Genomic DNA, 27,495 nt, shown 5'->3' with positions numbered 1-27,495 from the left:
TGCAAAGCTGATTTTACAGCATCTCATTATTCCAGTGTTTAGTAATGATCCCTCAGAAATCATACTAATATGCTGATTCACCACACAAGAAACATTTCATATTATCGATGTTAAAGAGTTCAAAAGAACAGCATTTATTTGACATATTATTTTATTGCCAAGAATAACAAACATCTGGAGAAATAAATCAAATCAGTTTTTATTTCATTTTAACATTTCTTTAACTACTTTGTATAAGATTGGTCTGGTTTGATCTGGTTTTGTATTCGGTTTAGTATGATTCTACCCAGCAGCTCTGTATCATAAAAATCAATCCTTGAAGTTGCACTTTTTTTGTATTACCTTGATGTAGAAATAGTCCATGAAAATAGTCGCATACAACATATAACTGTAAAAACACTGAAAACTGCTTTGAATTTAAAGTTGGGAAAATCTGTCAAACTTGTGTAAAAGAACATCCAGTCAAAAGAATGTAATGAACTGTCCATGGGCACTGGAGATATTATATCCTCTCATGTGAGTGTGTCTTCACTTCTGATGTACTCGCCGATATCAGCCTGATGGAAAACCACGATGGACATGGGGTCGACCTTCCGACACTCCTGTGTGGTCTTCGCTGCCACTCCAAAGCCCTGAAAAGAGATCAAGATCACCATACAAGATCAATGATTACTTTTATGGAACAGTTCACATAAACTTACATTTGCCACACACCCCCCCCCTGCAGTGAATGGGTGCCGTCAGAATGAGAGTCCAAACAGCGGATAAAAAAAAAAAATCACAATTTTATTCCAAACATGCAGCTTTTCGCTTCAACGGATGATAATTGATGGACTGGAGTGCTGTGGATTATTGTAATGCTCTTATCAGCTGTTTGGCCTGACGGCACCCATTCACTGCAGAGGATCGATTGGTGAGCAAGTGATGGAATGCTACATTTCTCCATATCTGTTCCAATGAACAAAAACTACATCTTGCATGGCCTGAGGGGGGTAAATGTCCAGCAAATTTTAATTTTTGGGTAAACTTCTCCTTTAACATGACAACTGTTGCTCCATCTTGAGTATTTTCAAACAAAGATGCCTCACCAGCGGTACATCAGCCATGGAATACACCACCACTCCTTGGTACTGCGCTGTATTTTCTGTGATTCTCCCCAGGCCGGACTTCATGACGTGGTTTCCATACAGGAATGACTGCTCTGATCCCGGCTTCACCCACACCTTAAACTACAATGGTATACATGAGGGGCATTACATCATGAGATCTGATATACTGATATACTGCACATAGCCATTCATAAGTTTCAATGACCTTGATTATGTCCAAGGTAACTTGATTTAATTAGTTTTGTCATTTGTCTTAAAAAAAAGCCACTGATCTAAAAGCTTCTTCTTAAAATGTTTCATAGACAAACATATATGTGTTCTAGACAACTAGGCCAATCAATATCAAGATAAAATAAAGTTTATTTTGGGAAGAAAAAAATGCTTAGTATATTTTTTATTTAATGCCATGTCAGCATCTTAGGCTATTTTTATGGCAAATTTTAACAAATACAATAAAAACCTGCAAACAAACAAGTTATGTTACACAAGATCTTTACATTGACATATGATAAAAATTATAAGCCCTTTTCTTGCAAAATTATATATTATAAAATTATATACACACATATATATTAGTGCTGTCACGTGATTAATCACATACAAAATAAAAGTTTTTGTTTACATAATGTGTGTACTGTGTATATTTATAATATATATATATACACACACATACATATACACATACATATATATATATATATATATATATATATATATATATATTAGGGGTGTAACGATACACCAATGGCACAGTTCGGTTCGGTTTACGATTTTGGAGCCACGGTTCGGTCCGGTTCGGTTCGGTTTGCTGAGGTGGCAGGGTTCATGTTCTTTAGCATTGGTAAAAGGACAATAGATTTACTTAACTTAATTATAGCAACAAAATAACTTGTCTTTTTCTTAATTAACTTTGGCTTCACATTTTTAGTGCAGTCAGCATACCTGAGTAAACAAAATTTAAATAAATACTTCCAATGTAGACTAGTCAGAATAAAACATTTATCTCTGTAGTGCAGTCAGCTTATCCGAGTAAACTAAAATTAAATATATTATAAATAAAATGTATATCTTTCACCATTGATATGGAGACATTTGATATGACAAACATTACAAGGTGCAGGAGTGCCTGGCTCCACTGGAACTAACTTTCCAAACAGTTAAGAGATCGGTGCCTGTTTTGCAGGAGGATCATCACTGCTGGATGCCACATCTAACTGCTCCTCTGAGACCAATTTTCACGTCATAGTTCAGACGCGGGCCAGGCCTACCGCCTGTTTTATACTTCTCCTTACTTTTATATTTTAGACATCCATTAATAAATGATAAATCAAAATTGCCGCGCTGGTGGAAACAACGCGAGACCGCGCTACTGCGACTGTGAAGAGCGACTCGACGGAGTTTAGTGTCCCGCAGCAGCAGCGCAGCTGAACAGTTCTGCGTTCAAATACACGCAATAGGCTCAAGCTTGCCGCAAAGCACCGGCAAAAGTAATTACCATAAATGTGACTGGTAAATATTAGGGAGATATTAGAATTATTTACTAATAAACTAGTGTTTTCTAAGTCTGTGTTGCAAGGATGAAGTTGCCTGTCTCGCGATTTCCTCATTAGAGGCGCCGAGATCTTCACAGATTATGATTACAATGAGTTTTTGTTTTAGATTTGTTTTATTTCGTTAAGTAGTCATTTACAGCTTTCTATAGATATGTTTATTATGTCTGTGAGGCATGTGAGTGTCGGCTCATTTTTGTATGAGTTATGAATAAAATCCGTCATTCTAAACAGCGGAAAACGGCTGCATATCTAGTGCCATGAAAACACCTATTACCTATGTAATTGTTTGAGCACGGTCCGAGTTAGCTTGTAGCTTCATTCTGAAGGCAGTGGGAAAAGTTTCCTGTTTTTGAGGCTTCTTACGTGTGTCGCTAATATTAATGTTGGGGTGATGTCTCCGATGCGCTTGCATATTAGACGTGTTTCCTGTCGTATAAGTAAGTTTTGAGAAACAGTTACGACAGATTGTGTGTGCTTTGTCTACGACACAAATTCCATTCCTGTACTCCACTGGAAAACCAAAATGTTCCCACACAAAAGACTTAAATGTGTCTGTGGGATCTGATCAGGCGGAGCAGCCATCCTGCGTATGCAGTAGTAACCGAGTGTGACGCTCACTCCCAAGTCACGTGACATGACATGCACTTGGAAAACAGTAACTTTGGAATATAATATTTAGAACAGCGTTTAAAAAGCTCGTATTAGTTGTTACCAATGCAATTTAATCAAATGTATGGAAATAAAATTGAATAAATTAATAGATTAGTTAGTAAGAGATAAGTGACATTAACATCAACAATGGGCAGCAGGAGGTGTGAAAGTACCGCGGTACACCACGAGAGTTCCGCGATTCGTATCGTGGGTGGTGTATCGCGATCATTCGGTTCGATTTGTGATATCGTTACACCCCTAATATATATATATACATATATATACATACATACATATATATATACATATATATATATATATCTATTTATATGTAAATGTTTTCAAAATATTTACTGAATGTGTATTTATTTATACATAATGAATAAAAAGTACACGCTCATAAATTATGTAAACAAAAGGTTTTGTTTTTAGATTTTTTAAATCACACAGTAAACAACAGCCAGAAATTATCTATAAATAAATACAGACATAATCAAGTCACATTTATTTATATTGTGCTTTATACAATACAGATACTTTCAAAGTAGCTTCATTCTAATAAAGAAGAAAATAACAGTGTTGATATTGGAAAATACAAAATCTGAATTAATATGTACCTTAGCATATGGAGCAAGGAAATCAAGAGCTGTGATTTGCAGACGGAACTTCTGCGTTTTCGTGAACTTTCCGAAACACGTGCCAACCGACACCAGTTTATCTCTGGAGATATTTGTAGCCAACTTCAGAATTTTTTCACTACAATGGAAAAGATCACACAATTTGATTATTATTTATAGCAAACTCATATTTACATTAGCATTACATTACACCAAACTGGCAACAAATGAATAGAAAACTTCCACAGGAAGTGTTTATGGGGAGCATATTTAATACCACAATTAATAGGAACATTAAATAACAAAAACAGCAGACAACCTTACCTCATATAATACACTCGATCATTATGAAGTCTGAAACAATAACTCCCATCTGGCCGATCAATAAGAAGTTTGATATTTTCTCCAATGCTAGAAACACAAAAAATTGGGCATAATTAATTCAATTGGTATTAAAACATACTTTAAGTCATATTTAAAATAATCCAGGACTATATTATGCAGGTTACATACACAATACTTTATATTTTAATACTCGAATTTGACAATAATATGTCAAATAATTACATAGGAGCTATAAATAATATTACAAAACCTATGTAAACATTGCCAAATATAATCATAATAAATAAAAAACATAATAAATATCATACAATACATATACTAAACAAAATCCCTACAAAGATATTTCCTAATATTATACAAAAACAATATAAAATGTATTTATAATACAAAATAAACAGTACATCTTAAGTGAATAGTTTAGCTTATGGTGTTTTACACATGACACGACGCAATCAAGCTAAACTTTTGTTTGTTAATACATTCCTTCTCTAATTGAGTTTTTACCAAAACATGTCACTTACTATTTAGAGAGTTTCTCAAACATCGTTTTCGTCTCTTCGTCTGTTAACGGACGCATGATGGAAATAATAATAATACTATTCTTGCTAAAGAAGCTCGAAGCACACCACAGTTCTCGTAGTGCACCAGCAGCCACGTGGGTTGTGTTCAGTCCGTCGCACACTAGTGACGTCTACAGTTTAAATAAAGTTTTTGTAGGATTTTAAATCAACGCTTCGATTCGATCATGGCTGCCGTTGACGTGGAAGATGAGAGTATCCTCGCCTCGATCTTTAAAGACAGCTTTCCTGAGAACTGGAGAGAGAAGCCGGACTTCGCAGCGTATTTGTCGCAGCTGAGCTCGTGCGGTGTGGATGAGTTGAACCGGGAACCCGAGCGTCTGGCGGAGGAGCGGGCGCAGATCCTGGAGCAGACGCGAGAACTGGCCTTCACCAACTACAAGACGTTCATCAGGACCGCGGACTGCACGCAGCACATCTACACAGACTTCAGCACGGTGGAGAACTGTCTCTCCAAACTAGTGCAGAAGCTCCCCAGCTTCACTGAGAGATGCAGGTCTGTGCTTCACTTGCACTGTGAGGAAATAATGGAGGAAATAAAGAAAGACGATTGACAGATTAGTGTTACAGGTTATGTGTTTATTTATGGCAAGCCGTATTTACATTTAATCCATAAGCCATACTAGTATCTGTTTTTATGCTACTAGTATTTATCCACTAGATACTAGTGCTAGTTCTTAGATACAACTATCTTTTATTAAGTAATTGAGTACTAGTACTTATTCATTAGATTAGATACTAGTTATTTTTTAACGGATGCTAGCACTTATTCCAATAGTAACCTGTGTTTAAATATAATTTTCTTTTGAGAAAAATTAGAACTAGTACTACATACTTAATACAGGGAATAATGGAGGAAATAAAGTTAGATGATTGACAGATTCGTTTTATGAGTTATGTGTTAATTTATGGCAAGCCGCATTTACATTTAATCCATAAACCATACTAGTATCTGTTTTCATTTTACTAGTACTTATTTTTAGGTGCTATTATCGTTTCATTTTGTACTAGTACTTATTCACTAGATACTAGTGCTAGTTCTTAGGTACCACTACCTTTTATTAAGTACTAGTACTTATTCATTAGATTAGATACTAGTTCTTATTTATGAAATGCTATTATTTATTCCAATAGTTACTAGTATTTAAATAAAATACATTTGCTTTTAAGAACTAGTATTACTTAATCCAGGAAATAATGGAGGAAATTAAGACAGATGATTGACAGATTAGTTTTACAGGTCATGTGTTTGATTTGATGGTGTATTTATGTTTGATTTAATTTAATTGTATTAATTTTATTGCTGTCAAATGATTAATCGCATCCAAAATAAAGGTTTTTGTTTATGTTATGTGTATGTGTTAACTGTGCATATAAAAAATATATATGTAATATAAATTATATAATTATAAAAATACATGCAAATCTTTTTTAAATATATAATGTATATGTGTGTCTATATATCCATAATAAATATGCATAGTACACATTATGTAAACAAAAAATTATTTTGGATTAATCGTTTGAAAGCACAAATTTATTTATTTTAATTTTTTGATTGTGTGAATGGACATTAAGTTTTGCATGGTTAATTTTTGCATGGTTACCACAACAATAGTAAAAAAAAAAAGTTTTTATTTACTTTTTATATAATAAATATATTTATTAAGTAGAACTTTATAAAAGTAAAAAAATATATATTAAATTTAAAAATAGTCAGAAAATGTATCCATATTTGATCTTTTTTTCATATGAATGCTTTTCAAGTGTTTGAATGCTTCTCCAGTGCTAAACGAAACCGCATTTATCTGATCAATATTACAGAAAAATTATGTAATATTAAATACCATTTAAAGTAACCATACTTTAAAATGTAATTTTATGCAAAACTAAATTTTGATCCTTCAGAAATCTTTCTAATATTCTGATTTGCTGCTCAGGAAACATTTCACATAATGATCAATGTTGAAAACGGTTGTGCTGCTCAATATTTCTGTGAAAACTTAAATGCGTGATACTTTTTTTTCAGGATTCTTTCTTAAATAGAAAGTTCAAAACAAGCACAGCGCTAATTTAAATCAGTAATCTTTAGTTACAATATATTAATATAAATGTCACATTTTATCAATTTAATGCATCCTTGCTTGATAAGTCTTCATTTATTAAAAAAATAACAAAAATGTCATTATACATTCGTGTTAAGCATTATATAATGTTTATGAATTACTTATTTATGAAAGTTATTGGGACTGAATTACATAAAAAAACACATCAGAGTGTTGAAGTATACTTGAAGTAACTGGTTTCTGTTTTGTCATTTCATTGCAGAGGTTTTATAAAGGAGGCAGAGGAGATCAGCGTCAGCAGGCGTATGAACAGCCTGACACTGAATCGACACACTGAGATCTTGGAGATTCTGGAGATCCCTCAGCTGATGGACACATGTGTGCGTAACGGATACTACGAGGAGGCGCTAGAGCTCGCCGCTTATGTGAAGAGACTGGAGAAAAAACATGCATCACTTCCTGTCATTCAGGTACATATGATACCCTGTTCTGCACAAGTAATCCAAGATTATTTATTATTTTTTACTATTACCTTAGTTTCAGGAAAATCATTCACACTGGGTTAAAACTGCATAGTTGAAAAAAAAAAATCGTTAAGTCATATTGGTGTCACATTTTAATTCTAGGCTTAAAAATGTAAAATGCTGGTATCTGAAATATTTACAAACATTATAAATATATATTTTTGTTTCTTTCACAACAAATGTTTTAAATTTAAAGAGAACGTTTACCCCAAAATAAAATGTTTCTTAATTTACTCACCCGCGTTTGTTTTTTTGTTTTTGTTTTTTTTTTTAACACAAAATAAGATATTTTGAAGAATGTTGGTAACCAAACAATTGATGGTAGCCATCTACTTCCAAAGTTGACAAAAAAGCATTAATTGACTTATGTTCAACAGTAGAAAGAAATGCATACAGATTTGGAACAACTTGAGGGTGAATAAATAATTCTAAAACATAAGTAATTAAATACATAAATAAATGTACCAGTGGGAAAATAAATAAAGGAATAAATGGCTAGATAAAACAAGTAATTAAATTTATTTTAAAATAAATGTAGTCATTAATTAAATGTTCATGTAATGGAACAAATCGAAGCTTGTTTCTGATGATAATGTAACAACTTGAATTCCAGAAAATATGGGATATTTGTTGTAAGAGCTAAGAATATAAAATGGGAAATAAAAATGACTGAAAAAGAGCAAATATTTCTACTAAATTATATTGCTGTTTGTGTTCTTTTAGGGAATTGTGCACGAGGTTCGACTCTCTGCTCAGCTCATGCTGAACCAACTACTTCAACAACTGCGTAGTAACACACAGCTGCCGGTTTGCCTGCGTGTGATCGGATACTTGCGCAGAATGGATGTTTTCACCGAAGCCGAGCTGCGCGTCAAGTTCCTGCAAGCCCGCGGAAGTTGGCTGCGATCCATTCTCGCCGCCATCCCGGATGAAGACCCGTACTTCCACATTACCAAAACCATCGAAACCTGCCGTGTGCATCTCTTCGACATCATCACCCAGTATCGTGCTATATTTTCCGACGAGGATCCGTTGCTGCCGCCCGGCGGTCAGGCGTTGAATGAGAGCGCCATCTTTCACGGTTGGGTGGTGCTGCAGGTGTCGCAGTTCTTGGAGACCCTCGATCGGGACCTTCAGCGTGGGGTGGGAAGCCGTTTGGACTCTCTGCTCGGCCAGTGCATGTACTTCGGGCTTTCCTTTAGCAGAGTCGGGGCGGATTTCCGTGGCCAACTGGCTCCCATATTTCAGCAAGTTGCCATGGAGACGTTCCGGAAGGCTATTCAAGAAGCGCTGGACAAGTTCCAAGAGGAAATGAACTTGTACACACTAATTTCTCTGCCGTCCATACTTGGAAACACCATTCCGCCAGCGGTCCCGAGCACCCAGCCGGGCACACTGCAGCCCCCCATGGCCCTGCTGGATTTCCCGCCACTAGCCTGCTTCCTCAATAACGTCCTGACAGGCTTCAATGATTTACGACTGTGCTGCCCGATTGGACTGGCACAGGAAGTTAGCAGATGTGTTGAGGAAGCCCTTATTAAGGTAATTATTTACATGAATAATATGTTAGAAATATATACTACAGGTAAGTTTGTTTGTTTTTTAGAGATTTTTATGGTCATCAAGGCTGCATTTATTTGATCAAAAATGCAGTAAAAAACATATTTTAAAGAGCTGTTTTCTGTTAGTATATTTTTTTAAATTCAATTTATTTATGTGATTCAAAGCTGAATTTTTACCATCATTACTTCAGTCTTCTTCAGTGTCACATGATCCTTCATGATGGTTATTTTCTTATTTTATTATAAATATTGAAGTTTTTGTTCTTGTTTCTTTGATGAATAGAAAGTTTGAAAGAGTGGCATTTGTTTGAAATTTTTGTAACATTTCTTTACTGTTACTTTTGACCCATTTAATGAATCCTTGATAAATAAAGGCCTATTCACACAAAGTACGCTAACTATAAAAGTAACTTTAACAATAACTATATTACTGTCATTATGTTTATTATAAACATGTTCTGTAATTTTGTAATCTGTCACTTTAAATGCTCAAGTTCTGTAAAGCAGGATGTATTCTGGTTGGCTGTCAGTGTTTATTTTTTTATTTATTTTTTAAATCTTGGAAAAAAACAATGAAAGGAGGAATTGCGACTTATTGTTCCAATATTACATTCAAGTATCGCTCTTCTTTGAGGTTATTGTTATAGCTGTGATGTGGACTTCCACGTTCTCGCAGAATTAGAAAGGTTTTTTTTTTTTACTTTTATAGTTGCCATACTTGGTGTGATTTCTAATCATTTCTTTAAAACAAAAAAAGATTAACTGACTTAAAATAGACATTGAAATGATGTAGACTGACATATTTACTTCGTTTCCTTGAACAATTATTCTCCTGTTTTGACACAACAATAGGTGACCAAGCTGATCCTGGTTTTCCATCGAGCCGAGGAATCTGCCTTCAGTAGCCGTGAACGAGAGTTATTCGTTCAGTTCTGCAGTGCATTTGCTGAAGACATGGTGCCTTTCTTGAACCGATGTTTACAAGTTCTCTTTCCTCCAGCCCAGCTTGCTCTCATACTGGGTAAATATCCTCAGGAAAAAAAAACGGCATTTTTGTCACACGTTGCAAACACCATTTGATGTTGACTTAAAAGTTTATCTTGTATTTGTATTGCAGGCGTTCCACCAACCCAGGTTTATAAGTATGGCAGTCTTGGCTGCATCAATGTGAACGCGGTTCTGGAGCCGCTGGAGTTTGTTCTGCCCCAGAAGGAGCCCCTGACCTCTGTCCTGGATCTCTGCACTGATCTGAGCAGCCTGACCACAGCTGAATCCGATCCCTCGACTGCACTCAAACCCTTAACACCTCAAGAAGAAAAACCTGTTTTATCTGAACAACAAGAGCCTGTGTCAGCATCTGATGCTCGTCTTTCTCAAGAAGAGAACATTTCTGCTGAAACCGTGAGTACCGAGCAGAACAACCCGATCCTGGAGCCTGAAATGACCTTTGACATACAGGACCTGACAGGACCAGATGATTTGTCCACAACAGATATTAATGTTGAGGAGATGATGTCGTCAAAATAAAATAAAAAACTCTAAATGCAGTGTTTTTTTTTTTTTTTTTAGGGGTCCTAAAGATTAACCATCTGGACCTACTTCTACTAATGCTTGGTTTGCATTTTTATTTGAGGCTTTATTTGGTGACGGTAATATATGATGTAGTTAATATGGTATAATATATTTAAATATTGTGAAAAACTATATATGTTCGTTGAATCACATGTTTTCTATGACTTACAGAGTTCCCAAAAGTTATTTGGACACTTAAGTCAAACTTAAACTATCTGAATGTCATTGCATTAGATAATAAATGCCACTTCTGTTGATTTTATTAAAAAAGAAAGATGCACTTTTAAGATAATGGCTACAGGATAAACTGTATGAAGAAAAATTATTTTTGAGGATCATTTTTATTTTTGGGTGAACTATCCTTTGTGACATCTGTTTGTTCTTGTAAGTGTAATTGACTATGTATTGTACTTTACTTCTGTTGTGTGTTTTATGTTTGTTCATATTTTCCAGGGTGTTTTTATTTATTTTTTTTGGGGGGGGGGGGGGGTATTAAAAAATGGATAAAAATATTAGGCTGCTTGTCTCTGATATTTTGATACTCAAGTTTATATTGAGTCAAATGTGTTCTATTTTTTCCCCCAAAAAACCTTTAGCAGTCTGCATGGAATCGCCGATAGTCTTTGCAAATTTGTCTTTTTTATATATATATATATATATATATATATAAACAAAATATATATATTTTCACATAACAATTTCAACTGCTACAAGAGTAGATTATGGAGAAAAAAAATTGTAATATAGAGTTTAACTTAACCATAAGCATTTTAATTCCATCAAGAATTTATTGTTTCAGGCTTCCAGTCCAGATACTGCAGGTATCACTATCACAAGCCTTTTTAGAAAATCTCTGCTGGGGGAAACGCTGATCGTCCACCAAGTGTGGGTTGTTGGCATGTTTTCCTCCTTGTGGCAAAGAGTACTGCAGAGGATGAGAAAAGAGACAAACCATAAGCACATGATCAATTTCATTGGTTTATATACCCTCCAAATACATAAATGGAGCCAAATTTCTAATGCATTTAGCTCATAAATAACTTTAAATATATGGTAACAGCATCCCAAGCATTACACATTCTCTTCCCCTTTGGATTCAACACTTTGGGATTCTTGGAAAAATGCATCTGTATGGTGCTGTCCTCATTAAAGCTGACTGCGACCTTCAAGGTGTTGTTCCCACAAAGTGAACAGAAAGATTTGTTCATGTTTGTTGTCCTACAAATATGGAAATGACAGTGTCCATGTAACACACATAACTTATTATTATAAATGTGTAATTATTCCTGCTCCAAAACATCATTCACAACCATCACTCACTTGAAGCAAGTGTGACATCGCAGGATGTAACTCCTGGTGTATTTAATAAGCATGCCATTAACAGACAGCACATGCAGTCCAATCTGAATCAGAACATTCTGTCAGGAAAACAGAGACATTAGCTGTTTGTTACGAAATAATGGACATAATTGACCATATTTGCTTAATGTGCAAAATTAAAGGAATCTTTTTGCTTTATGTTACTGGCTCACAAATGGATCCTGTGCAGTGAATGGGTGCCATCAAAATGAGTCCAAACAGCTGATACAAACATCAAAATAATCCACAAGCAATCCATATGCCTCCAGTACATCAGTTAACATCATGTGAAGTGAAAAACTGTGTTTGTAAGAAACAAATCCATGAGTTCATAATCTATAACACTTCCTTGAGTGAAAAAGTCCTGTTGTCCTCTCACAAAAAAAAAAGAAAAACTTCAGACATATTTGTTTTGAACCGTTTTTTCCTTGCAAACACTGCTTGAGCATTGCATATATCTCTTCTGATTCAATATTATAGAGGACTCGTACTCTAGATGGAAGCACTGATTTGAAGTAAAAAACATCTTAATGATAGGTTTGTTTCTCATAAAGACTCAGCTTTTTGCTTCACAAGACATTAACTGATGGATTGGAGTGGTGTGGGTTATTATCAGCTGTTTGGACTCTCATACTGACGGCACCCATTCACTGCAGAGGATCCAGTGCTGAGCATGCAATTCTCCAAATCTAATCTGATAAAGCAACTGCTTCATCTACATCTTGGATGACCTGAGGGCAAGTAAATTTTCAGCAAATTTTCATGTTTGGGAGAACTATTCCTTAATTCCATGCACATTGTTTTAATGAACAATAATTGATCATTTTCATAATCTAACATCTTTCTTAGCTTTTCTCTGCTAATGTAAACAAGGTTCACTATTGAGACAATGTAATATTATCAAATCTGTGAAAAACATGTTTTAATAGATTGTTTTCAATATGTCTAATCAATGACCACAAGTACCTGCATGACGAAGTCAGTGGTCACGCAGCCCACTCTGACATCTGCTGTCGGTTCCAGTTACCAGCATCCATCTGGACTTGCTTTATGTTGCTGGGAGTAATCCAACCTCGTCCATTATCTCCATCCTCCTCCTCATTGCTGCTTTCTTCTTCTTGGTCATCATGGTCTTCACATTCAGCCAGCTGACTGTCAGCGGACAGATCAAGACTAGTTTGTCTGTGACTGTAATGGCATCTGCAGTCTATGCAGAAGGAAAGTATGATTTTTCTCAAGTGACTAAAGCAGTGTTTTTTTTATGTTGTTGGATTCCACACAAGCAGTTCAAGAAGCTCATTCTCAATGCTGGGCAGAGGACTCCTTCAAAACTGAAAGCTGCTGAATTGTGAAGGAGAGAAAAGAAGAAGAAATTAATAGGTGCCCTTATTAATGTTGTCTATGTATATTTGCTTTTATTCTACAAAACACCTGCATCAAACTGGAAAAATCCATGGATATATTATTTATTTACAATAAGATAACTCAAATACAATACTTGCAAGTGATGGCTTACTTTTGATGGAAAATGGAAACCTGCAATGCCAACGGGAGGCTCTGGATGTCTCTGTGCACTGCATATGTGAACCTCAAATGCAAACGGATTAATAACAATGTTGAAAAAACAGATATGAATGAAAGTGAATTATGATCTGAATTAATCAAATCATCAGTACCTTTTTTCTCAGGTTCTTTCTTCAAATGCTCAGTTCCTACATTCTCTGTTTCCAGTTGATAAATCAGACCTCGATGTCTGTGGCTGAAAGACGGTGATAGTCTCCTGTCATTTTAGCAAATTCTGTAACTGTGATTCAAAGTAAATGAAAGAAATTTTCGAAAATAATCAGCCATAACACACTTTCAGCATTCAAATAAAGACATTTAACATAAGACACATTACTAGTAGTTAAAAGTTATTATTACCAAATCTTACATGCTCTGGAAAAGGTTCTTTGAAACTGAGCTTGTATGGCAAAAAAAGACAAACTCCATTTTGTTGCTTTATTCCGAATTTCATCAACTATATATATATATATATATATATATATATATATATATATATATATATATATATATATATATATATATATATATATATATATATATATATATATATATATATATATAGTAATCTAGCGGCGAGATCTCGCGAGATGACACTCTCGTCCCGTCCCGTTAGTATCACGTCATTTGTTGACGTTCTGGCAGGTACAGATGGCGGCCCGCTGGAGCAGTGAGAATGTGGTGGTGGAGTTTCGAGATGCACAGGTACACAGTCACTACACCTGCATGCATGCTTTACATGCGTTAGAGAAGTAGTTTTCACGAGCACTAGAGCAATAAACGTGCACAGCTGTCATGTCAGTACTGAGCGACGTCTATTAAACTTTGAATTGAATGACATTCTTTGTTTATTAAGGTGTTACCTTACAAACCTACCATGGCGAACATGGTATTTTCAGTTATTTTTAGTATTTCAATAAACATGTTGTTAAAAATAAATCAAATACCTGGGATATTTTTAATACTTGCGGTTTAATGGAGACATATCATCATACATTAGCTTCAGAAATTATATGGACACGAAAGTTAACTTGAAATGTCTGTATACCATTGAATTGGATATAAACTATGAAATCAAGTGTAATTTATTTTTTACAATATATAACAGATTTTATAGTATATCTCTGTTTTATGTTTACACTAGACAATAACAATGCAATGGAATACAATACATTTGTATATTTTTTGTGTCTTTTTGTCTTGTGTAATGAAAGACTTTATTGGTTTCAGGCTACTGCAATGTCAGTGGACTGTCTCGGCCAGCACGCGGTTCTCTCTGGGTTTGTACAGCCTCGGCTAATGTCACATCCTTATGTGGAATGATAAACACACCCTTACACTCCATCTGTATCTTAGCTCTATATGTTGCATCTACATCCTGTTTCTTATCTGTTTTTCATTTTGCAAATGCTTTTTGCATGCATCATTACACCACAGTCTTTTTACTCTTTGAACAGGAGACGATTCTTATATGTTGTAAATTTGGAGACGCCGTCCGAGGCTCCACGCAAAATCAGCCGCCAGAGCAAATGGGATGTCGGGACAGTCCTGTGGAATCCGCACAAAACCGAGGCCAATTTATTTGCAGCATCTGTATGTTAAGAAGATATATATTGTCCTCTGCTGATTCATGACACTGTCATATTTATTGTTTCATATGCATACATAATATTAGTTGATAGTGCTGTCAAACAATTAATCGCATCTAAAATAAATGTTTTTGTTTACATAATATATCTGTGTGTGCTGTGTATATTTATTATGTATATTAAATACACACACATGCATATATATATTTAAGATATGTGAAGTAATATGTAAAGTTTATATCATATATCTATATATGATATAATTTAAATTAATATTAATGTATAAATATTTTCAAAATATATGCTATATGTTTGTATATTTATATATGCATAATAAATATACACAGTACACACACATAAATTATGTAAACAAATTGTTTTATTTTGGATTCGATTAATCACGATTAATCGTTTGACAGCACTATTAGTTGACTATACTTCTTAAGAAGAATGAATAATGAAAAATGCTTCTAAATCTGTTCAGTGTTAGTTCATATTTGTGTTCCAGGACCATAAAGGTACATTTTATTTTCTAAATAAGCTTTCCATCCATGTATGGTTTGTAAGGATAGGACAATATGTGGTCGAGATACAACTATTTGCAAATCTGGAATCGCCTTTAAAGTGAATGAAGTTTTTAGCTATACATATTATTAATAAAAAATTAAGCTTTGATGTATTCATGGTAGGAAATTTACTAAATATCTTCATTGAATGTGATATTTACTTAATATACTTTTAAATATGAAAAATGTACACTGTTTTGTTGGCTACTGCTACAAATATACCTGTGCGACTTATGAATGGTTTTGTGCTCCAGGGTCACATTTTATGTATTTTCTGTATTGGAAAAATACATTTTGTCATCTCCACAGAGTAACCAGCGTGTCGACCTGTACGTTTGGCGTGATGGATACGGTGAACCACATACGTCTTTACAAGGCCACACACGTGTAATAAGGTAACACAGATGGCGTCAAGCCGAGATCTGATCATTTTGTCTTATCCAAACAATGACAAGAAAATGCATGAGAAAAAAAAAGTTCGGTGGCTTTATCTATTCACCAAATGTAAAATATACTATCGCTCAGCTCTAAGCTGCTAAATTGGAGACAATTAGGTATTAAATAAAGTATTATACTGTAAACATTGAAATTATGAGATTCAGAAAAATCTGCTTTGAACAGTGTATTGTGAAAAGCATTATATAAATGAGAATGTAGATATTCTATTCTAATATGACAAATAATCATAATAAATAGCTTCCCCTTGTTTTACTATTTCAGTGATTTGGACTGGTCATGGTTTGAACCAGAATTTCTCGTCACGAGTTCTGTGGACACATACATCTACATATGGGACACAAGGTGAGTGTGGACAAAGAGTGCATGATAAGGCTCTTTTCCATCATATTTTACGCTTTTCTTTTTTCATAATTTCCAGGGACACTCGAAAGCCAACCGTGGCTCTGTCTGCTGTGGGTGAGTGGAAAGCCTCGTCATTCAGTTTATTTATGCAACATGCATTCTTTTATTTATTGTAAACATCGTCTGTGTAATAGCTGGAGCCTCTCAGGTGAAGTGGAACAGAAAGAATCCTTATTGTTTGGCGTCAAGTCATGATGGTGATGTCAGAATCTGGGACAAGAGGGTGATTGTTACTTACTACATCATGATTCTCAAATCATCATTAGTATCAGTTATGAATGAATCAACCTTTGTTTGTCTGTTAATCTGTCTGATACTCTTCTGTGCTTCAGAAACCCAACGCTGCTGTAGGTATGTAGCCGCACACCTGTCAAAGATTCATGGTCTGGACTGGCACCCTGATAACGAGTACATCCTGGCTACTTCCAGTCAGGACAACTCTGTTCGGGTGATTAGAATCCCAATCGTTGATCTTATGGTTCACATTCTGCTGCAGTTTAACTTAGGCTTGATTCTGTGTCTATGATTTACTCCAAAAGTTCTGGGACTTCAGACAGCCGCGGAAGTACCTTGATATCTTGTCATGCCAGGTGCCTGTGTGGAAGGCCAGATACACGGTACAGTTTGAACTAATATTTAAATGTTCAGTTTAGATATAATCTTTTTTTTTTTTCAGGTGTAATATGTTGCTGCATTGTTTAGTGGTGATGTGACAGTTACACTACCATTCAAAAGTTTGGAATAATAAGTATTTGTGAATGTTTTTGAAAGATATCACTCATGGTCATCAAGGCTACATTTGTTTTATTCAAATACAGTAAAAAAAAAACACTGTGGAATATTATTGCAATTTTTTAAATAACTTAATAACTTAATTTTTTCTGTTTGAATATCATTCAAATACGCTGATCTGCTGGTCAGGAAACATTTTGCATTGCAAATTTTTTGCTGGTTATTATACACAGATTAACATTCATAATTATAAAAATTATTATTAAGCATCCCTAATAACTGAGCATCAAATCTGCATATTAGAATGATTTCGGAAGAATTGTGTGTCACCGAAGACTGCTGTAATGATGCTAAAAATTAAGCGTTTAATCACAGGAATAAATAATATTTTAAAACATATTCAGATAATTAACAGTTATTTTAAATTGTAATAATATTTACACATTTTTACAGTTTCTTTGGCCAAATGTATCCAGCTTTGGGGAGCATGAGTGACGTCTTGCTAAAACATAAAACATTTTTAATTTTTATCCAGTAGTGTACTTACCCCCCTTACACTGTCATCATAGTAAACATGAATTAGCATATGATAAAGTACTCACTATCCCCTCTTCCTCTCGTTCTGTTTAGCCCTTCTCTAATGGCCTGGTTACAGTGATGGTTCCTCAGCTACGGCGAGAGAACAGCATCCTGCTGTGGAGCACGCTGGAACTGAACAGTCCTGTTCATGCGTTTGTGGGCCACGACGATGTTGTGCTTGAGTTTCAGTGGAGGCCGCAGAAAGAAGGTGAGAGGAGCAGTGATAATTCTGTGAATGAGTGCTTCATTTCGAACAGACAAGTATCATTGTCTTCCACTGTCCATTCTGTATTTTAGGTTCTAAAGACTGCCAGCTGGTCACATGGTCCAGAGATCAAACCCTGAGGATATGGAAAGTAGATCCTCAACTTCAGAAGGTGATGCTCAGGAACCCAATCCTTTCAGTACAGCTGTTGACTTTATGTTTGAAACTGATGGGCTCGTGTGATCTGTAGCTGTGCTGTGCCAATGACATCGAGTTGATGGAGGAGAAAACGCTGCGGCCCCAAGACTCTGAACCTCCACTCAGCCCTGGATTCACAGCTCAGAACGCACAAGGTGAGAAACGATTAGAAGAAATAGAATCATATAGCCAGAAATCTGGATTTGATGATGACTTGAAATGAGTCAAGAGTTATGTACTGTATAACATATAAAAGTGTGCCTTTATACATGTTAGAATAAATTTACTTTTGTCTATACTATTTTAATATATAATATAGACATAGACGTATTATACGCAACCATTCGAAAGTTTGAGGTTAGTAAGATTTTTTTTTCTAAATGATTTCCTAAAGAATTATGCGACACTGAAGACTGGAGCAGCGACTTCTTAAAATTCAGTTTTGCATTACACAAAGAAATTATAATTTAAAATACATTCAAATAGAAAACAGTTATTTTAAATCGCAATAATATTTCATAATTTTTTACACAAGTTTTTCTGCATGCGACTTCTTCCAAAAACATTAAAAAATCATACCGCCCCCAAACTTGAATGGTTAGTGTATAGAATGCAATATATGAGATGTACATAAAATAAATTGTAATTTTGAAAATGTTATTTTCTAATCAAATTATGGATTGAATATTTTTTTATAATTATAATTGATTTTCCATTTATGATGATGATGTTCCAGTCAGATCCTAGTTTTATTGAATAGAAATGGCTGTCTGTTCACAGATCAGTTTGATGGCCCTCAGTCTGGCGGTAAGAATGATGTACCAGGTTTACCTCAGACTCTGCAGCAAGAGTTTTCTCTAGTCAACTTACAGATTCGCAACGTCAATGTGGAGGTCAGTCACTGTGATTTCTGTAAATTTTCAACTCAAAATTCGATTAATTGTCTGTTATGTGGAGTGACATGTGGCAGAATTCTAATAAATGGCATGCAATTCTAACAGTTAATCATAAATAGAAGACAGTGACATTGTTGTTCTTGTAGATGGATGCTGTGAACCGCAGTTGCTTTGTGTCAGCCGACTGCGGAGCCAGTCGCGTTCGTCTCGTGGTGAAGTTTCCTGCCCACTATCCTAACAATGCAGCTCCATCTTTCCAGTTCGTCTCTCCAACAAACATCTCGTCTTCCATGAAGACCAAGATACAGAAGGTTGAGTCTCCGAAACCCATCAAGCTATCCTTGACATTTAGTCAAAGCTTTAAACCGCAGCTTCATCTCTTTTGTAGATCCTGACAGATACATCACTTCAGAAGGTAAAGAGGAACCAGAACTGCTTAGAGCCGTGTGTTCGACAGCTGGTGTCTTGCTTAGAGTCAGATGGAGTCATGGTGAGTGAGATTGACTTCTGTACTCCTCGTTTTATTCAAACATGTTTCTGAACTGTTTCCATGCTCACCGTGATGAGGTTTTAAATCACTATCTACTACTGGATGTCCAGGAGGACGGTACGAACCCTTACGTGTTCACCAACCCCGTGACTCCTGCACTTCCTGCTTTCCCTCGAGTAAGCAACACTTACGGCTCGTACCAGGACTCCAACATCCCCTTCCCACGCACCTCAGGGGCGCGCTTCTGTGGGACAGGTAGCCTGGGATAAGACCCTTTGTATTGTTTTAATTGTTGTCCATTATGCATGAAATATATTTTTTATTCATATATAAAATTAAATGTGTAAAAGATTATATGCATACACTACTGATGAAAAGTTTGGAATAATACTTTTTTTGTTGTTTTTGTTAAAACATTAGCATATTTTTAGACTCACTTGGTCACCAAGGCTGCATTTGATCTAAAAAACTGTAAAATAAAATCGCAGTTTAAAAGAACTGTTTCTGTTTGAAATTTATTATTGTGATGCAAAGCTGAATTTTTAGCATTACTCCGTTTTTCAGGGTCCCATGATCCTTCAGAAATCATTTTATTATGCTGATTTGCTGCTCAAGAAACATTTCTTATCATGATCATTGTTGACCAACGATCATTCTGCTTCATATTTTTGTGGAAGCCAGTCAGTTTGGGGTATTTTTTTAAGAAATAAAAAAATGATGCTTCCAATTGATTGGTAAAGATTTTTATAATGTTAATGTTAATGATGTTATAATGCTATTTTTTAATGTTACAATAATGTTTCTATTTCAAATAAATGCTGTTGTTTTGAAAAAAATATGTTATCGCAGTTTTCACAAAAGAAACACTATTAATTATTGAGCACCAATAATAGTAATTGAGCACCAAATCAGCATATTAGAATGATTTCTTGAGGATCATGTGACACTAAATACTGGTCTAATGAAGCTGAAAGTTTTTTAGCTGTGCATCACAAGAATTATTATTTTTTTATATATATACATTCAAATAAAAAAAATTCTTAAATATTGCTGTTTTTGTTGTTGCTGTTGTTTGTATTGTTGATCAAATAAATGCAGCCTTGATAAGCATAAGAAACTTCTTTTTTTTTTTTTTTTACAATTAAAATATATGTAAATCAAAGACATCAATTTCATCTTAATTTCCCTATTAGGTTCCTTGGTTTATTTCACTCGGCCCATAACTATGCATCGTACGGTCCCTCCTACTGAACCTACTCCCAGGTGAATATTCAATCCAGTTTTTTGTTGTATCTGAAACATGTCATGTTATATTATATTATTATTTGAATACAGTGGAAACCAGTTTAGCACGTGTCATGAGATGAAGTCTGTGTGTATGTGCAGGTCTCTGTCAGCTCTCTCTGCGTATCACAGCGGAGTGATGACGCCCATGAAGATGCGAACGGAGTCTCAGACCACCCTGAGGTTGTACAGCGGGAGCCCAACACGCACAGAAAAAGACCAAGTGTCCGTATCGTCCTTTTACTACAAAGAACGGGTAAGACTTCTCACTCAGGACTGAAGTTGATCCTTGGAGGAAGCTTGTATAAGGAAATTTGTATTCGGCATCCGTATTTTATTTTATTTTATTTTATTTTATTTTTATTTTTATTTTTTTTTTTATTTTTATTTTTTTATTTGTTGTTTTGTTTTTGGGAGGGCTCTTAAAAACTGAAATGGCTCTGTATGTTTGGCTGTCTATAGAAAGTTGCACACATTATTTTTAAAATGTGTTAAACTTTCAAGAACTGACTATACTGTATTGTTCCTCCTTGGTTAAATAACATGTTTTTTCTACTTTTTGTTCATTTCTGAGTTGTTATTCTTGCTTTTCACATCCCACCCATCCACCCGCTTACTCCACCTGTTCAGAAGCACCATTTTCACGGTTCATTTTCACGGTTGTCTTTCTCCTGTTGAGTTTTGGTGGCATGTGTCCCTCACTCATATATATATATATTTTTTTTTTTTACCCTTTAATTTCATGGGTGTGCTACTGAATATTTATGGTCAGTAGATATTCTTGATTTGCTTACCTTTGGCAAATAATTTTAGACCCTAATGATATTTCAAATTAAGCTCTAATGTCTATATGTTGATCTTAACAGCTTAACAGTTTTTTTTTTGTGCATTTAACAAATATGAAATATATAAATAATTATAGTAATTCTAATGTAAACATTGGATTTATTTAGTTTGATCAGAAAGTGACTGATCCTGTTGTTTGTCAGAAATCCCGCCGCTGGAAAGGCAAGCGAGAGGGAGGAGACTACAGCAGCAGACCCATCAAACTGGCTGGCAAAGTCATCATCCAGGAAATCTCGTGTCTGCTTCCTGTGCACAAAGCCCTCGGGGAGACATACGTGTATGTAGTGTTTTCTCAGATAGAAATGCATTCCAGGTCATATTCAGATGATATCTGTCTCGTTAGTAACAGTGATAACTTACAGCACCAAATGCCAATACTGTGACATTCTTTTGTTCAAATGTCTTTTTGTTTTTCTTCACCTAAGGCTAAATGTTAATGACATACAGGACACGTGTCAGAAGAATGGGGCGGCGGCCTTAGCAGTGGGCCGCAGGGATTTAGCAAAGGTGTGTGATATCAGTAAGATTTTACAGAATAAACACAAAATATATGCTGGTACATGAAAGTAGTTTGATAAAATCACCTTTAGAAAGCTAATCGTTCTGGTCCTTGATTCTGATTGGTTGAGCCGTGTTCAAAGCTGTTGTAAATTACACTTCAAACAAACACCTTTGTTTACTTTCGTGTGTTGCTCGGCAACCACTTTGTTGGAACCACAACTGTTTCTGCGGAATTACATTGTTTGGTGGAAGAATACTGTTTTTATTTATATCATCAGACTTTATTTGCGAAACCTTACTACGTATATGGAATTACTGTTTTATAAAAGCAATACGCCCAGTAAAGCTGTTGTTTACAGTGAATTTATAACAGCTAAGTGGCGCAGAATGCCTAAAACCCCATTTAGCTGTTATAAAATCTCTGTAAACCATGGCTTTTTGCTTTAACATATATTGTACTAGCATTCAAGAGTTGATAGGATTTTTTTATGTTTTTGTGAATGAAGTGTCTCATGCTCACCAAGACTGCATTTATTTAATCACAAATATAGTAAAATCAGTAATATTGTGAGATATTATTAATTAATTTAAGGCTATGTCTACATTAATTCAGATACATTTAAAAACGGCATTTTCATTTTAAAATGAAAGTTTTCAAGCATTTTCCAAAAGTGTTTAATGCACACTGAAACATCAGAAAACATTAAATTAACTTTCTGTGCATGCATAAAGCCTAAAAAAAGATAAATGCAGATGATACACACATGTATAATATGCGTAACGTGACTAAACTTGCATCATCGTTTTCAAAAGCCTCTGTTTTCACAGTCCAAACCACAACGCGAAACATTTGACATTGTGATTTATTCCAGTGCATATCAATTAATTACATTTGAAAATAGATTCATTATAAATGGTAATAATATTTCACAGTATACATTTTTTTTACTATGTTTTTAATCAAACATATGCAGCCTTTGAGCATAAGAGGCGTCATTCAAAAACATCAATAAATCTAAATTATTCCAAGGTTTTGACCTGCAGTGTATGTGTGGGCATTATTTCTCCATGCTATGTCCCTAGGTATGGGCACTCGCCTCGGCAGCCACAAATCTTGACCTCCGTCCCGACCCTGACCCTGATGCTGGAGCTCCCTGGGCCAAACACCCATTTGGGCGGCACCTGCTGGACACATTGTGAGTTGCAGCTTTTAATCGGTGAATCCATCAGAAGTGCAATATATACAGTACAGCTAGAATTTATGAAGGTGTCCTCATTTTCACGTGATCTTTGACTCTGTTTCTTTCCTCCACAGGCTTGAACACTACAGTGAGATGAGTGATGTTCAGAGCCTGGCCATGTTGTGTAGTGTGTTCAGGGGTCACGGCAGTCCTCAGGAATATTTCACTCTAAACGGGCATCAGCAACCTCGCACGACACACCACTGCCGCTACGTATGTTTGTAAACCTTACTCACCAATGTTTGGATTCTGTAGGAATGAACTGAATTTCAGTTGAATTAGGATCAGTTGTTTATTTCTTAATGATGAAGGAATATTAGAAATATTCATGTTTTTTATTCAAGAGGTTGCTTTCAGCTTAATATCTATGTCCTGTGTCTGTGTTGTTGTATTGATGCTCTTTAGCCCAGTTTCACTTCCAGTTCTGTCAGATCCGGGTCATGCTCCAGTACTTCAGACTCTGCAAGCACTGCATGGACCGTGGGTGAGAGATCATGAGCTTATTCATAGATTACATTTCAGTGTTTATGAGAGAATCATCATGAGTTGTTCTGTCACACCAGTTTATTTTTTATGACACAGCTGTGTGTATGTTTGACTTTTCAGAGTTGCCTGCTGCTTGGATTAATGTTTTTTGAATGACTGAAAAATTTATGATATAAGAAAAATCTGTGATATAACTAAATGCTGGTCAGCGTTCGTCAATGTGCAAAACATCAAACGTTTGGAATAATCACGATTTTTAATGTTTCTAAAAAGAAGACTCTTATATGCTCAACAAGGCTGCATTTATTTACTAAAAACATTACATATTTATTAGGTGTGTAATTAATACAATGAATCCATTCATTATAATAAAAAATAATAATGATTGTTTTATTATTTATAAATAATTATAATATTTTTTAATGTTTTTGTTATGTTTTTTTATTGTTACATTTCAGATGTTGGTGATAATGATATTATTATTATTATTATTATGCATGTAATAACTAATATTCAATTATTTTTAGAATTACTAATAAAATAATAGTATTTATTAGAAATAACAATTGTTTTTATAATAATAGTAACATTGTAAACATTTAATATAATATGAATATTATTTATTAATAATTTAATATACATAATTAATGAATATATTAATGCCCAATATGTTTCACATTCATATTACTCACCCAAAATGCAATTTCTAAGCTATTTTATAAGGTAAAACCCCACAAATTCTGGATCCTAGTTGTCTGGACATGTGTCTTCAGCTAATTAAAAAAAAATAACTTGTACCAAAATTGTTCCGAATCATGACAAAAGTTTTAGTTATGAGTCTGTTAGTAATAGAACTGTTAGAACTGTCATTGTTGTAAATACGTATATGGATCTTTCCTCTTTCAGTTGGACGTGAATCTGAACAAGCTCACCCCAGGGGAGAATCGTCTCCGGATGACTATCGATATGCAAACCAGATAAACACCGACCCCCGAGAACGAGAAAAAGAACAACATGACATGAACAAAAGGTGAAAGTCCCGTTCAACCAGGGACCCTTCCACTCCACATCACTTTAACACTGCATCCCGAAACTAAAGAGCTCCTTCTGATCCACAGAATACTGGACCCCTTCAACTGCTGGCAGTTTGACGACTTCAAGAAGTGTTACGGTGAGATCCTGCACCGCTGGGGCATGAAGGACAAGAGGGCAGAGGTGCTCAAATTTGTCTCCTGCTCTCCAGAGCCACACAAAGGCATCGGTGAGTTAAAGAAACGGGGTTCCAAACAACATCAGACAGCCACAGAAAATGGGTTTATCTCATTACTCTGTGTGTTTAAAAAAGTGTATTTACCTATAATAAGTGTAGAAGTAGATATGTGCATCTTGTGTTGCTGTTAAAGCACTTATATTTTATTTACAGCGAATATGAAATGTAAAGATGTTTAAATTTTTAAATAGTAGACAGTTCTATAAAAGCAACAAAAAGTGACAAAAAAATCCTACCTTAACAGTAACAATAAATGTATTATTATTATCGTTGTTGTTATTATTTGGACTGTAATTAATACAGTTAATATACAAATTATTAGACAATTATTGTTATTTATAAACAATAATTATACTTTAAAAAATTGAATAATTATTAATGAATTATAATAAGAATTATTATAATACTAATTTATTACTATATTAATAATTATTTATAGTTTAATAATTATAACAGTAATAATAATAATTGGTGTTTCATTTAATAGTTATTTTAATTATGTTGGTTTGCTCAAAAATATGAAGCACAACTGTAATATAAATAATAATAATAATAATAATAATTTGTATGTAATTTATACAATTAATAATAGCAATTTATCAGATTATTATTGGTTTTGTAATTTATAAATAATAGTAATAAAATCATAATACCTTTATTATTATTACAATGTTATTATACCAATTGTTTACTAATTGCTTATTTTATTTATTACTTTATTATAGTATTCATATTATTAATGGCATTAATAACAGGATTATTAATGTTAGAATATAATTGTGATCGTATGTTAACTATGCTATAGATATTAACTATGCACAAAAATCTTAAGCTTCACAACAGTTTTCAACAATAATAATAGATAAATGTTATTATACTTCCTAATCTAAACTGTATGTTTTACATGTGTTCTGCAGCAAACTCCAGGTGTTTGATCAAATCAAAACAATGTCTCTGATAAACGATAAGAACTCCTTTAAGGAGCTGAGAATTTGTCTCACATTTCTGGAATGTGGATCAATGTTTAACCCTTGAATAAATGTTTAACACTCACATGTATGAGCCTGCATCGTGTGTTTGCTCTCGTACGCAGAGTTTGGCGTTTACTGCTGCCACTGTCGCAGTCAGGCCCGCGGCACCCAGTGTGCCGTCTGCAAGCGCTTCACCTTCCAGTGCGCCATCTGTCACGTGGCCGTACGCGGCTCTTCTAACTTCTGCCTGAGCTGTGGCCACGGAGGACACACCAGTCACATGATGGACTGGTTTCGCTCGCAAGAGGTCTGTCCCACCGGCTGCGGGTGCCACTGCCTCCTGCAAAGCACTTTCTGAACATTACAAACAATAAAAACATCAAGATACACCTCAAAACTCTTAGTACTGTAGCAACTCCTCAGTAGAGAAACACTGAGGAACTTCAGCATCATTCAGGATGGATTCAAGTGCAATGTTCTAATGAGGAACTGCTAATATCATTCTTATAATAGGTCAAAACCAGCATAGTTAGTTACTGAAATTGTTGTAAAGTGCTGTTTTTTGCACTTTTATACCTCTTGATTTGAGGAGAGCTTGTAAAGGTGCCAAGGAAATCGATCTGTGAAGGGGAAAAGGGAAACGTTGCTGTTTTTATGGTTGTGAAACAAAAAAATTAGTTTTGATTGCTCTTTTCAGTTGAGATTTAAAAAGTTTTGTTTCCCTTCAGAAGAGAATCATGTTTTGAAGGTTTAACAGTGTACAGTATGTGTACCATCAACATATGAATACATTTGACAGAATAATGTTTTTGCTTAATATACGCCATTGCTGGAACTCTCTTTTATGAAATGTGAACTAACTCTATCATCACTACCTCATAAATAAATCACATATTACATTTTTAACTTAACGAATAAAACGAGTAAGATTATAACAAACTTGTGTACGATGAATTTCTGTACTGATTTTTGAAAGGCTTCTTATCATTTTTTCATTATATTAACCCACGGCTATCAAGAGTCAAATGACTTATTAAAAAATATTTATCCAAAAGGAGTTTTCTTCTTTGGGTTTGAGGGATTTTTTATTTATTTTTTTATCCTCATGATTTAAAAGTTAAGGATCTGTGATGAAGTGCATTTATGAACGTTTTTTGCTAATGCAAGAATGCTCTTTGCATATATACTTTATTCATGGATTTATTATTATGCTGTCTTGTGTTTCTTACTCGTGCTGGCTCTTATTGATGTCAGCTTGTTTAGTGTGTGTGAAGTGGATAG

The 27,495-nt window shown here is 34.7% G+C and overlaps 2 protein-coding genes and 2 pseudogenes across 2 annotated transcripts; 2 read left to right on the top strand and 2 right to left on the bottom strand.

Moving 5' to 3' along the window:
- Positions 1-107: 107 nt before the first annotated feature.
- On the bottom strand, positions 108-4,969 carry LOC113118125 (60S ribosome subunit biogenesis protein NIP7 homolog). The gene is made up of 5 exons (XM_026287050.1): positions 4,797-4,969; positions 4,255-4,341; positions 3,931-4,069; positions 1,089-1,229; positions 108-632 (listed from the first exon to the last, which is right to left on the bottom strand). The coding sequence occupies exons 1-5, from the start codon at positions 4,850-4,852 to the stop codon at positions 513-515; spliced, it is 543 nt and encodes a 180-aa protein (XP_026142835.1). The 5' UTR covers positions 4,853-4,969; the 3' UTR covers positions 108-512.
- A 27-nt stretch (positions 4,970-4,996) lies between these two features.
- On the top strand, positions 4,997-11,054 carry LOC113118123 (conserved oligomeric Golgi complex subunit 8-like). The gene is made up of 5 exons (XM_026287047.1): positions 4,997-5,349; positions 7,182-7,389; positions 8,167-8,985; positions 9,858-10,026; positions 10,123-11,054. The coding sequence occupies exons 1-5, from the start codon at positions 5,021-5,023 to the stop codon at positions 10,530-10,532; spliced, it is 1,935 nt and encodes a 644-aa protein (XP_026142832.1). The 5' UTR covers positions 4,997-5,020; the 3' UTR covers positions 10,533-11,054.
- A 308-nt stretch (positions 11,055-11,362) lies between these two features.
- LOC113117989 (RNA-binding protein NOB1-like) lies at positions 11,363-13,723 on the bottom strand (annotated as a pseudogene).
- Positions 13,724-14,111: 388 nt separating this feature from the next.
- Positions 14,112-27,153, top strand: LOC113118122 (GATOR complex protein WDR59-like; annotated as a pseudogene).
- Positions 27,154-27,495: the final 342 nt, after the last annotated feature.

This window comes from Carassius auratus, chromosome 18, assembly GCF_003368295.1.
Source record: "Carassius auratus strain Wakin chromosome 18, ASM336829v1, whole genome shotgun sequence".
NCBI classification, from domain to species: Eukaryota; Metazoa; Chordata; class Actinopteri; order Cypriniformes; family Cyprinidae; genus Carassius; species Carassius auratus.
Note: the sequence above shows the minus strand (reverse complement) of the source record. Positions and strands in the feature narration are given on the sequence as shown.